Below are 13,264 nucleotides of genomic sequence, written 5' to 3'. Positions count from 1 at the left end.
GAAAGAGAAAGGAATAGAAAGAACAAAATCAGCCAATGACAAAGACCACAGGCGTGGTTTTGGAGTTTTGATTCGTAGCAATACCACCTCTACACTTGCTAAACTTGGCTCGGGCCTTAATAAGTCTATCTGAGAAAATTCGTCACTTCCTCGATATCAGTCAGGGGTCCGGTTTTGTGCAGAACGAAAGTTCCAATTCGCGTTTGTGAAACAAATTATCAGTTTATGGCCGGAAAAATCTCGTACACGAAATTGTTAATAGTATTTTACTTCCTGTCATTCGCAATTTTATCCACTGTCATTTTACATTAAATTGTTCAGTCCAATAATTTGTGTAAAGTAGAATAGTTAATCGAAAAAATAGTCTTCTATTTTATTTTTTCTTGCTTTAGCAATTTTTTTTTCAATGTGCTTTAATTTCTTTATTTATCCTTTAGTTGGTTTTTCAGTTTGCTTTTTCTTTTAGCGACAACGGTGCGATTTAAAACGTGACTCGTGATCAGTGAAAGTTATTGTTTCTTGATTTTTTCAGCAATCATAAGCAGTTTAATCACCAATTTATTCTTCTAGAATAAAGGATTTATATACAAATCGGTGAGTCTTTAACATTATTTGGTATGGCATGTTTTTGAAAGTACAATAATTTCTCTCATAGTGCAGCTTCAGTTTCCCTTTCACGGTGAAGGGTGTATCTTCATGCGTCTATGCGTACGTTATTTCTACGCCTATGATATCCTTGCTCGAGCCAATCAAAGTATAACTATGCTTACCGCGGTTGCCTTGGCGCGAACTGACAAGTTTCCAGTTCCTAGTATAGAAATACAATTTTTTAATTTTAAAACTTTTTTAATGTATTCGTGAAGTTTTTCGGATTAAAGTGAGACCAAACACGATATAATTCAGATAATACTTATTATTCATTAAAAATGAGTTGTTCGAACAGATTGATTCGGGATCCGTGAGTGAGATCTCATTTTTCAATGAAAAATCGTATTCTAAACGAAAAACATATATTCTTCCACAGATCCAATTCTCATTTTGCTTCACGAAACATTGTTGGAACATCGACAGACATTTCAATGTCTCACCTCTCTTCTTTTACTAGATAGGCGAATCGCTGTGGGCAAAAAAGAATCGCCTCACAGTGGCGAAAAATGGTGAAAACGCGAACAAACCTAATATCTTCGATTCTGAGATAAATAATTCAAATGGTTTTTGATAAGATAATTGTATTAATGTTGCAAATTAGCTTTTATTTCGGAAACTATTTATCGAAATTAGTTAAATCTTTTTTCATTTTAATCTTGTATGTTTGAACTATCAAATTTTTTTTTCATTGACAAATTAATTTTTTAATATCAGAAATTGTAAATAAATTGTTATTTTTTAAATCTTCGTATAAAGTTTAAATACCTAATATGTAATATGTATACGGATATTTATCTTGAAATCTTGCCTACAAAACGAAACTTTTTGTAAAGGTCTGCGACGACATTTGAAAAACGCCCGAAACCGCTGTTGTCGCGTATAATAATAAGGCTCACGTGTAAACAAAAAAGTGAATAACTCAAAAAACCGCAAATTACCGCAAGATATCGTTACAGATCTTTGTTCGAGAAGCTTCTACCTTTCATTTAAGTCTGTTTGTTAGATGAATCGAAGTGAAAATCACAACATTTACCTTGAATAAACGTTAAATATATCTATGGTTTACATTTCTTTCCATATCAGTGTGAAAAATAAATATTTTGTTGTGCGTCTGACATAATTATAATATTAAAGTTTCATATAAAACGCTAATAATACTCAATGAACATAATATTTAAAAAATAATGAACAACATTATGTTAAGCTTTGCCCGGAAAAATTGACTTTAAAAAATATTCAACTTTGGAGACTCATATGTTCGAAATGGTAATAACAAATCATTTAAAGTGCGAGAACATTGTGCACAGATTCCTTAGAAACTAGTACCACTAAACAGATTTCAAGAATTGCGATTTTCATTTTTAACTTTTGTCTACGTTTTCGCCGTTTTTCACTACTTGCAACACTGTGCACCGGCTATCGACTTTTATGTGCGCTATTCTCGCATTGAGTATTTTCGATTACTACCTCCGTTGCACTGTGAGAAGAAATACTGCTATTAATGGTAGATTATTTATAAACAAAATAATCAAATGGAAAGTTTGCAGATATTTAGAAATAAACGATAGTTGATTGAAATCCTCATGATCGCATACAATAGAATTTTATATTCTGCAGCATAAATTACAAATGAAATTGCTAACGTACACGTCTACATGAAACAGAATGTTTTCGTAAATTATTTATGTGAAATATGAATAGTTTGTGTGCGATTAAGGATGGATGTAATACATAAATCTGCACTATTATTGGGTTCGTATGAAAATCGTTTGAAAATTGATTAAATAAACGTGTTGTAAAAGAGCTCTCAATGTTTCTAGAAATCATTCGGTAATCAGAAAATTGCACCGAAGAGAAACTATTGGTTATAAAATATAGTTATCGAAATAACGTTTAATAAAATGATTTCCTACATTGAGAAAGTTATCCACTTGAAAAACCGAGAGTCTGTTGCGAGTAAATATCGAAGAAAAATATATTGAGAGCGATGGATAAATAAATAGGCAATTGATAACATCATCATCAATTTACAGTAGAATGTCTGCAGTAGCAGTAGTATGTCAGATTCGAATGACGATTTGGATTTTAATTAACACTAAAATTTGAAAGAATTTTTGTTTTCAATTTATACAAATCTTCTATATGAAAAACTGCTTTTTAATTTAAATTTTGTAAATAATAATTTGGCCCTATTGTAATGTGTACACTGACCCTCTATCTCTTTCTCTCTCTCGCATTTATCCCGCCGATGCGACATTCTCCTTAGCGACCGACGCATAACGGGTAAACGACTTACAAAAACATATGTCAATTCGCAAAGACGTATATTTGTTTATGGAAAGTTTAACAGCCGACCGTTCATAACGGTTACGCTGATTTTTTAAAATTATCTTACTTCTGTGTCATTTGACGCCAAATTGATCAATTTTTTAATTCCATCACTTGCGATTTTATTTTAATCTACACATGTCATAGTCCATGTGGACTTAAGGGAGGTTTAAGTTATCTCTTTGTCGGTTTCGGATTTGTTAAGAAATAATAAACCTTTAAAGTCTGCAATTTTGCCGAAAATATACTTGACAAACGAATTTTTTTCTCAGAAACTACTCATTTGATTCAGCTACATTTTTTTGGTTTATTTATAAAGGATTCGGTTATTGTAAAATATTTTTTCGATTTCGTCAATTTCTTTTATAATATCAAAGAATTTAAGCGAATTCTTCTTTCTTTAATAATTTTTTGTTCTTCCGTATAATATTACATAATTCATACAGTCTGTCACAATATTTTCACAATTGATATACAAGGTGCCACGCAGTTATTGTTACGGAAATGGGTGGTAGGGTATTTGATTCTGAACAACTCTTCCCTTTGCAAAAATGGGGTCTGAAGCTTTGTTTTTGAATTGTTAAGGAATAAAATAATTTTAAGAAAAAAAATACGCCGACTGCGAAATGCACTAAAAAGTATAAAATAATTTCTATTTCCTAATGAAGTAATTTCTATTTCATTCAATCATACAATTACGTAACAGATATGAATGAAACCTATTTACTCGTTAGGTAGTATATTAAATACATTTCAATCTTTTCGGAGGCGGCGCAAAATTAAAAATACCTCAGTAAACGTTGCTGCTAAAAACCAGTTGATTGCGGTGTGACGTATTGGAAATTAATAAATCTTGAGAAAGAATACGAATCATTATAGATATATCTGGTAATATACGTAAATGTAACGACTGCATCTTCATTTCGCAACGTTTCTAATATAAATAAAATTGAATCGACTTCGTTCGTATGTGGAAGCCATGGATCTAAGAACCTATAAACTGAGCCCACGACGCGGGAATTACCTTTGCGGCAGATGGGCTCTATCTTTATAGTATATGCGGCGATCGAGTCTTTCCGTCGCATACTCTATGAATCTAGATAGACCATAGTTACATTCTATACGCACTAACACCTACTTCGCGGCGTGCTGTCGAGTTATATGTATAGAAAAAAAAATAGCTATACAAGCTTTGCCTATGTTCGGCTGTCCAAGGGTTGACATGTTCAAGAAAATCTTTTAATTTTGTGCCGCCTCCGAAAAGGTTGAAATGTATTTAATATACTACCTAACGAGTAAATAGGTTTCATTCATATCTGTTACGTAATTGTATGATTGAATGAAATAGAAATTACTTCATTAGGAAATAGAAGTTATTTTATACTTTTTAGTGCATTTCGAAGTCGGCGTATTTTTTTCTCAAAATTATTTTATTTCGCTAACATCTCGAAAACAAAAGCTTTCCGTGAAATTAGTATATGAACAAAATTGTTCAAAATCATGTCCGTGATAGGATATTAAAAGCGCACTAAAATCGAGAAAAGTTGATTTCAAAAGTTGCCGGTTTTTTTTTGCAATAACAACACTTTGCAATTAAAAAATGAACAATTTTTTGATAATGGTACCAATTGGGAGTCAGAACCTACCAGATGCAAAAGGTTTCGTTCCGATCGGTCCATCCAGCTAGACGTAATCGGCGGGCATACATAGAAAAAAAAAAAATATACTGATCGAATTGAGTAACCTCCTCCTTTTTCGAAGTCGGTTAAAAAAAATATACTGATCGAATTGAGTAACCTCCTCCTTTTTCGAAGTCGGTTAAAAACACGGACCAATCAGAGCGCGAGAATTGCGCGCGCCTAGACGCGAGAGCAAAAGGTTTGAGCCTAGCAACAGAGCACGATCATGATCAAGTGCCTATGCGCCGGGACAGTGTAAACGTTTAATAAAAAGCCCTTACATCAAATCTCAGTTAAATAATGAACAGCAGAGTTACAAATAATGTTCACTTATTCGTTTGTCATGAGTAAGGAACAGAATTAGTTATGTGTAATTAGCAAAAATCGAATAAATTAAATTTCTACAACTTTAGATTTACATAACACTTATGAATTCTTAAAATAAGACTCACCAATAGTTTAAAAATAATCCAGCTTCATTGAAAGTGGATCCTTGTAACTAGATCGTTGCATTGATCGTAACTATTCGTAAAAATAATGCACACTCCATAGTAACTAATATCATAGCCGGTTGACTTGACTATCATTTTTCATTCACGTTTTCATTATAATATTTTGTTGTTACTTTTCACTAATTTTCTAATGTAATAATGAAGAATAAACAAGCGAAGATGCGTGAACAATAACCTGAAAATAACTTCAAGGATTTTTTGTTTTTAACGTTTTGCTTCGAACGTTCTGTCTTAAACTGCCGATCGCACCACCAAAAGTTTTGAGCGTAAAGAAAACAAGATTCTGGATATCCTTTTTGGCCGTTTGAACCGTAGAGTCAAAGAATGAAATTAAATCGTTTCATTCTGCTGGCGCAACAGTTGCTTCATGGGCTTCCGAGGACCCTTATCCTTTTCCCTTTAGACAAAAATATTTTTTGTCTTTTTATAAAGAAAGGCATACTCTCACTTTCGTTTGAGTGTCAAACGTTCTTATTGTAAGGGACTGTTATGATGTAGACATCGATACATGTCTAAATTTTCCGTCGAAGTCTAAATTTTTAAATGTTTAAATGTTTACATTTTTCGTTCATCATTTTGTGATTGGCAGTTTAGGACACATCGTCGACTGTTCAACATCAAAAAGAAAATAAAAAATCGTTCAAATTATTTATGAATAACTCTTCACGCATTTTCATTATCGTTCTTTATCCGCGGTTATTACATTAGGCAATTAGTGAACAGTGGCAGCAGAATATTACAGTTAAACATGCTAATTAAAAGTCACAATAAAGTGAAATTAGTTCACTGATTAAACTGTGACATCAGACATTGTGCAATTTTTATGGAATATGATTATTTTTAAGCAATGGGTGAGTCTGATTCAAATTGGTTTATAACAAGAAATGAATAAATGGACATTATTTTAAATTGCTTGATTCATTATTTAACTAAGTTTTGACGTGAGGGCTTCTTATTAAACGTTTAGGTTGTGCCAGTGCAAAGGCGCTTGTTCACCATTACTCTCAGCCGTCAAGTTCAAAGCTGTCGCTCTCGTGTGTAGGCGTGCGCAATTCTCGCAGTCTGATTGATCCGTGTTTTTGCTTGACAATTGAAAAATGAAGCTTCAAATCCCATTTTTGCAAAGGGAAAAGTTGTTCAGAATCATGTTCACTACCGCATATTTTCGGGAGTTACACCAGTTGTGAGACACTCATTATGATGTATCATAATATATTGTACTCCACAACATTTAACTGCATTTTTTCATTTTCATTCATAATGAGTCGTTTAAGTTACTTCCTATAATCTGTCGGTAATATTGTGAGTGATATGGAAATAGTAGCACGGCAAAGATCCATTAATATTAATATATTTGGTGTTAAGAATGATTTCAGTATTCCCTGAGGATATCGCTTCAAATAGGACGCTGTATGTGTATACGCATACGAAATAAACAAATGCAAGTTTTGTTGTTTACGATCCGAAATTTCTAACGTTTTATTAACCTTCACGATGAAAGAATTGTTCATGATACACAAGTGGCTGTGCTATATTATTGTTTTATCGCGGTGTACAGTGTTCGGGACGATCGACATAAATTTAAACGAGTTAAAATATTTAGCTGCAAAACTTACTCATTTTGAATGTAGACGTCTAATAGCTGCACTCCATTACACCACTCATGAATTGCCAAATACGATAGCGGTTGCTGGTAAATCAATAATTTAATTGAGAAACACTGCTTCTCATAACTTTAATCATTTTTTTATTTACTATGCGTAGGTATAACATATAGAGTTAGTTATTCACAGTACGGGAGACAGCGTCGATTTTGATAAACTTGAATTATGTTGTCATGGCATTATTTTGATCAATTTTTCTTTCAACGTTCTACCATAGCTCGGTCGTAGTTTTCAACGTATCTGTGAAAGCACTGTAAAACTGGAATACTGAATTTTATATACATGTATGTATGTATTCACTATCACCGCATATGTAATTAACATTTATTCATAGAGATGTTGGCACGAAAGGTTTTTGAAAATTAAGTATAAAATATTTTGCAGTGAACAAAGTTACGACAATATGTAGATATTAAATATAAAGTTGATATTGCTATTATAAATTCAATCACTGCAAGTTCGACCAATCAAGAATGTTTTATATTTCTTTTTTCCATTATGCAGGTTCGAAGCATCCATTACATAACTAAGGTTCAATAGTAGTTTTGAACTTATAATTGAAAAAATAGTATTATTCACTTCGCTGCAAAAGTTTACCCAATCCACTGCGATGAACTATGATACTTCTATTTCTGTTTATAATAACTTTTAACACAGTATTTAATTTTAACATCTTAGCCACGGCTGAACTTTACGCGACGATGCTTCTTTGTACGGCAGGGTTATCATATACAACATTATTTATAAAATTAAAACAGGAAGATTATAATTTTTCTTAAAGATATGATACATATACTTTAATTTTGATAATTTGTTGTTTTAGTAAATTCACAAAATATATAATAATTTCCAAATGTTTCTAATACGCATCTTGCATTAGTGCAAGGAAATGCTCCGTCCATAGTGCCCAAACTACATGACGTTTCTTTTTTTTACATGTAATGTACTTCTCGTAGAATTTGCTAATACCCTTACAAAACGTAGTGAAGGCAAAAAAAGTGCGAATCAGAACGTATGAAAACAATCATTTAATTCAGACGGTGCATGAGTGAACCACTATTTTTATTACTTTTTTGTGAAAAAATTAATTATAATTTTTTTGTTCCTCGATCAGAATAATCGTATACTTCGTGAATTTTTGGCTGCGTCCTATTTGGTCGTGTTCCTAATTCTTATGTTTGAACAAAAGTCATTAGATGCTAATTTTCCAAAATTTAGTACAATTGCATTTATGTCTACCAGCAGACGTGTTCCCATTGCAAATTTGTATTTTAATCGACATTCATTTTTAATTATATTGAAGATTCAGACGGGTATTTTATGTTCAGTAACATAGCTAAAGCGGCAGATTAAAACAGTCAAAATATAACTCATGTTCAAATGTGGCATAGTCACATCTATTTTAATTGTAAAACTTATTTTATACCGATTATCTCTTCATTATAAAAGTTACCGCTTTAAAGGCATATTTCTTTACTGTGATATCATACTTATTTATATTTTATTGTCTCCGACGAAATCATTGACGATTTTCTATGACAGAACGCAACGTAGATGATGAGATTCCTTGTATTCGACACCTTCTACATTGGAATAGTTCTCCAGCGGAAGGAAAAGGCAAAAGTCATGAAGTTCTTACGCACAGACTGCGTCAAATAAATCGAAATGATTTGGCAGATTGGTTAGGTAAATCTGCATTTACGCAATTGGGAAAGGATCTGGATAGAGCCGTGGTAAACGCATTTGAAGAATTTGATAAAAAGGAAACGGAACAGTCGTAAGTATGTGACGTGTAAAGTTATATTAGAGGGAAGTAATTATATTGTAAGTATAGGTTTAGAAAAGAAAGCCAAGCCCTGATGATCTTTCAAAAATGTTGCTTTTAAAAATATTATCAAATCCGAAATATTTTTGGCTCCGAAAAGAGCCGATTGGATGTTGTTGAGATTGTATGGCTCCGAAAGGAGCCGATTGTGTTAAGTTGAATTTTTATGGCTCCGAAAGGAACCGATAATGTTGTTCCTGATTCTTCTTCGTATGATTCAATGAGTGGCCCCGAAAGGGGCCGATTACCGCCGGCAGTCACATCATCAGTGGCTCAATATGGCCACCCCCTATAGAAACACATGTCCGCAACCGCTTGACAACATTTTTCTGTACTTGCCGCAATAGGTCCAGTGTTATTTTGGCAACCGCGCCGTGAATGCGGGCTACTACCTCCTCCGGCGTGGTTACCTCCTCGCGGTACACCTCATTCTGCAACAATTAAATTAAAATGATAAAATAGTTAATTTTTTAATTGTTATCAGTCGTTAATTGTGAATAGATATCATACCTTCAAGAATCCCCAGAAAAAAAAGTCCAGCGGATTCAAATTCGGGGATCTTGGGGGCCACGCAACTGGGCCTCCACGGCCAATCCACCTGTCTTGGAAGATTTCGTCTAAGTACGACCTAACATTAGCGGCATAATGGCCAGGCGCACATTAGAACATGTTCCTTCGAATCTCTAATGGAATATCTACCAGCAGAGTTGGAAGAACATGTTCTACAAAAATTTTATACGAAGGAGCGTCCAATTTGTTTGGTAGATTCTGCCAAATCTGCAAAGATTCTGCACAGTCTGTTTTGTCCAACGACAAAATCCCCGAAAATGTCAGCCCATACGTTGACAGACCAGCGGTTTTGCGCAGAGCGTGGATGAATCGCGAACGGGTTCTCGGCGTCCCACACATGTGAGTTGTGGACATTGAAGCACCTTTCTGTTGTAAAAAGGGCTTCATCTGTCCACAAAACACATGAGAGCAACGACGGATTCCGCTCGATTTTCCCCAAGAGTGTTCGCCCCAAGTATGTTCTTGTCATTAGCAGCATAATGAGCAGGCACACCATCATCTTGAAAGAACATATTCCTCCGAATTTCTAATGGAATTTCTTCTAAAAGAGTCGGAAGAACATGCTGCACAAAAATTCTGTATGACGGACCTTCCAATCTGTTTAGCAAAGTGTACAATCAGCAGTTGCGCTCAGCGCGTGGACGAATCGCTATCGGATTTTGTATGTCCCACACATGTGAATTGTGGGCATTGAAGCACCCTTTTCTCTTGTAAAGGCTTCGTCTGTTCACAAAACACATGAGAGGAATGACGGATTCCGCTCGATTTTCTCCAAGATCCGCCTTGCAATCTCCACTCGGCGTACGTAAAGAACATGTTGTAATATTCGGCGTTGGTGCATTCGGTAGACATGTCTTGATGTGTACTTTTCGGCAGTTCAGAGAAAAATTGTTAGGAGTTTGCACATTATTTGAAGGACTAACATTGCAACTAGCTTCATCAGGGGATCTGAAGACAAACTGATACTTAAGTCTCAGGTTAAATCGCTTCAAATTTTTCACTCTAAGATCTATTTAAGACTTTGGTTTGTTCTTTGCCTACAGTCTTTTAACAACCAGTATTTATCCCTCTTTGGTACTCGTCTTCCAAAGACATTATTTTCGGAAATCCCAATATTGTTAACTATCTTACGGACAGTGTTTTTCGAATCTATGTGAGGCTTATATTGTATTTTTTTTTATTTGCTGTACGTTGAACATGATAAATTACTGGTACATGGTGCCTATCTACAATCCTCCGTGTTTTATTGAGAAACAGGAATACCTCCGGGAGGGATGAAACCCATCTCTAACATACAATTGTGAAAATCATTCCGTGGGTAGAGCGAACTGTTAATCAGAGGGTTAGAAATAACTTTTCTTATATTAGCTAAATAATTCGTTATCACGGGGTATATCTGCCGCATTATATAATTCCTTTGTACTTGCGTGAATAACTCTGTGGAAGTCCTCAAACATTTTCCTTTCAAATTCTCTCATTTTTTGGATAATAGGCAAACCATGTTAACCCTTTGCGGACGAGTGTCGACATATAGCCGCCTAAGCCTTTTTACCGTTCCGGACGCGTGTCGGCATATAGCCGCCCAACATTTTCAGGATTCTGAACCTAAGAATCCTTCGACTTCTGAAACAGCAGAAAGGCTGAACGGTCTTTCACATATTATTCGGCGAGATAATACAGGAAGGAGTAAAGACTGTCTAGTGTGTTCTAATCGAAATGTAAAGCATGGAAGAAGAGAATCGAGATATTATTGTGCAACTTGTACGGCGAAACCGGCCTTGCACATAGGTGACTGTTTTGAACGATACCACACAATGCCGGAATATAAAACGTATACATAAACACAACCAAACTTCTTTTCTTGTTTTTTTTTCAATTTGTTTGTTTATAACTTTTTTGGATTTTATGAACAATTTTTTGAAACGTTCAACGTATTTATTTTCCTTACTGTGCACTCCAATACGAGGTGCGATCATTAAGTTCCGGGACTGGCCCCGTAATGCAGATAAAGTCAACTGTTTTAAATTTGGCTACCATCCCCTTCAAAGTACTACTCTTGGATAGCTATGCACCGATCCCAGAGCCTCTGCCATTTTTGGAAAGCTTCCTAGAAGTCTTCTTGTTGAATCGTGTCAAGCACCTGCTGCGATTCGCGTTGAATCTCGTCCACCGTGTCAAATCGGCGACCCTTGAGCTTTAATTTCATTCTGGGAAACAAAAAGAAATAACAGGATTCCAAATCTGATGAATACGGAGGGTGAGGAAGTACGACAATTTTCCATGTTTCCTTTTTTTTTTTAATGTCCCTCTGTTCCAATTTGGAGTCCATCGTGATTTCGCAAAGGAAAGTGTACGTATGCTACCATAAACTTGTATAACACAGGATTTAATGACGATATCGCTTCCAAACTTCGTGTCATATGTCTCGAAGATTGTTATTCTTATATTCTGCGAGCGCATGTCAATCGTGTCATTCGTTTGGTCACAGCAGACACAATCCCGGAACTTAATGATCGCACCTCATACCTCTCGTCCACAGCGACGCTCGTTCGCCGAGCGGCTCCGTCCGCGAAGGGTTAAACCATACCGGACAACCCATACGTTAGTTCGGGTCGAATTAATAACTGATAGCTTATGGGTTTATAATTATTAGAGTCAGATGGATCAGGCAGAACTCCAAACCCTAATTATCAATTATGACGTAAAATTAATTAATAAATGAATTTTATTTTTTTAACTAATATATCATTTATATCAATTATGAATGTGAATCTATTTAAAATTACTTAAATTGTGAAATGAAATAGAAAAATTAGGCCAAAAACCGAAATTTCCATTGAATGTTTCATTTGGCTCAAGGGCACATTTGAATACCTTATTCAGCTAAACCCTTTATTGTTCAATTATCTTTAAATACTAAATTCTTTACAATTTTTATCCTTCATTTTTAATGCTATTGAACAGTATACGGCAGGAAATGTAATATCTTTTCCTTAAAAAAGTACCTTTATCATTAGTATATGCTAAACATATTTAAAATTTCACAGTTACCCAATAACTCTACAACCTATTAAAGTTTATGGAGAAGAGGAAAGCTCCTGGGCAGAAATTGATATTATTCTTATGGCAATATTACTAGGATTATTGGGGTCATTATTAACGTTGATATGCGCCACAATTTTAAGCAAAATAAAAGAACATTTTCGCAAAGTTAAGTACAGGTACGATTACATATTGAATAGCATTTTTAACTACGTACATTAAAAACTAGATTAAAGTTTAGACTTTGACAGCAGCAGAACAATGAGTGAACAGGAAGATAATTTTTCTACATCGGGGGTGGACCGTTTGCAGTAAAATCGTAGTGTCAAGCATACGTTCGTCAGTTCGACGTTCAATTCAACAATAACAATGATAAGTGCAACACAGCAGAAAAGGAATTGATTAGTATCTTTTGAATCATGCTTAATTTATCGATTTCTTGACTTAATCTGTATTAAATACCATTCAATACAAGTATATGGTTTGTACAACGCCCGATCTATCACAAGAGAGAGAGAGGTAAAAGTGCAGGGCTAACATTAATGATTCATTCGTTTGGGAAAGGATGTATTAGGTTGGGGAATAAGTTCGTGGCGTTTTGACATTTTCTTTTTTTTACAGCGACATTTTGCAATTTGCAAGGAGTTATAATATTCATTCGATAGAGCTCTTTTTGCTCTACAAAACTGTGTTAATCGTTTTTTTCAGTAGATTCATTCGTCATTACTATTGAGGCTTAGAAATGGAATATCAAGAAGGCAAAAAGCAGCATTTTCGACACCTGCTCTTCTTCGCTTTCCATCGCGGCCAAAAAGTTGTGAAAAGTTGTGAATAGTTGCTGAAACAGGCCGGGATATTTGCAATGTGTACGGAGAAGGTATCATAGGTGAGTCGATAGCACGGAAATGGTTTGCAAAATTCAACCTAAGGTTGGGCAATAAGTTCGTAGCGTTCACTTCGTGAGGCACCCAGGCTCCCAATTTTTCGACAAATCCT

At 34.7% G+C, this 13,264-nt stretch overlaps 1 protein-coding gene across 9 annotated transcripts; it reads left to right on the top strand.

The window, feature by feature from the left end:
• Positions 1–12,952, top strand: LOC100878042 (uncharacterized). Of its 9 annotated transcripts, none has more exons than XM_076529321.1 (6): positions 1–242; positions 533–594; positions 2,189–2,400; positions 8,374–8,608; positions 12,274–12,447; positions 12,520–12,952. In XM_076529321.1, exons 3-6 carry the CDS (start codon positions 2,367–2,369, stop codon positions 12,581–12,583), a joined length of 507 nt encoding a protein of 168 aa, XP_076385436.1. In that variant the 5' UTR covers positions 1–242; positions 533–594; positions 2,189–2,366; the 3' UTR covers positions 12,584–12,952. The 9 variants fall into 9 exon arrangements, 6 of the variants coding, with proteins under 6 accessions (XP_076385436.1, XP_076385435.1, XP_076385434.1 ...); XM_076529320.1 differs by having other exon boundaries at positions 8–254; positions 450–594; XM_076529319.1 differs by having other exon boundaries at positions 10–254.
• Positions 12,953–13,264: the final 312 nt, after the last annotated feature.

The sequence above is a fragment of the Megachile rotundata genome, chromosome 3 (assembly GCF_050947335.1).
Source record: "Megachile rotundata isolate GNS110a chromosome 3, iyMegRotu1, whole genome shotgun sequence".
NCBI lineage: Eukaryota > Metazoa > Arthropoda > Insecta > Hymenoptera > Megachilidae > Megachile > Megachile rotundata.
Note: the sequence above shows the minus strand (reverse complement) of the source record. Positions and strands in the feature narration are given on the sequence as shown.

Coding starts and splice junctions, on each gene's coding strand:
- LOC100878042 (XM_076529316.1), top strand. CDS start 6,662: ATGAAAGAATTGTTCATGATACACAAGTGGCTGTGCTATATTATTGTT. Junction 6,861..8,373: donor AAATACGATAGCGGTTGCTG/GTAAATCAATAA, acceptor TTTCTATGACAG/AACGCAACGTAGATGATGAG. Junction 12,448..12,519: donor TTTCGCAAAGTTAAGTACAG/GTACGATTACAT, acceptor AGACTTTGACAG/CAGCAGAACAATGAGTGAAC.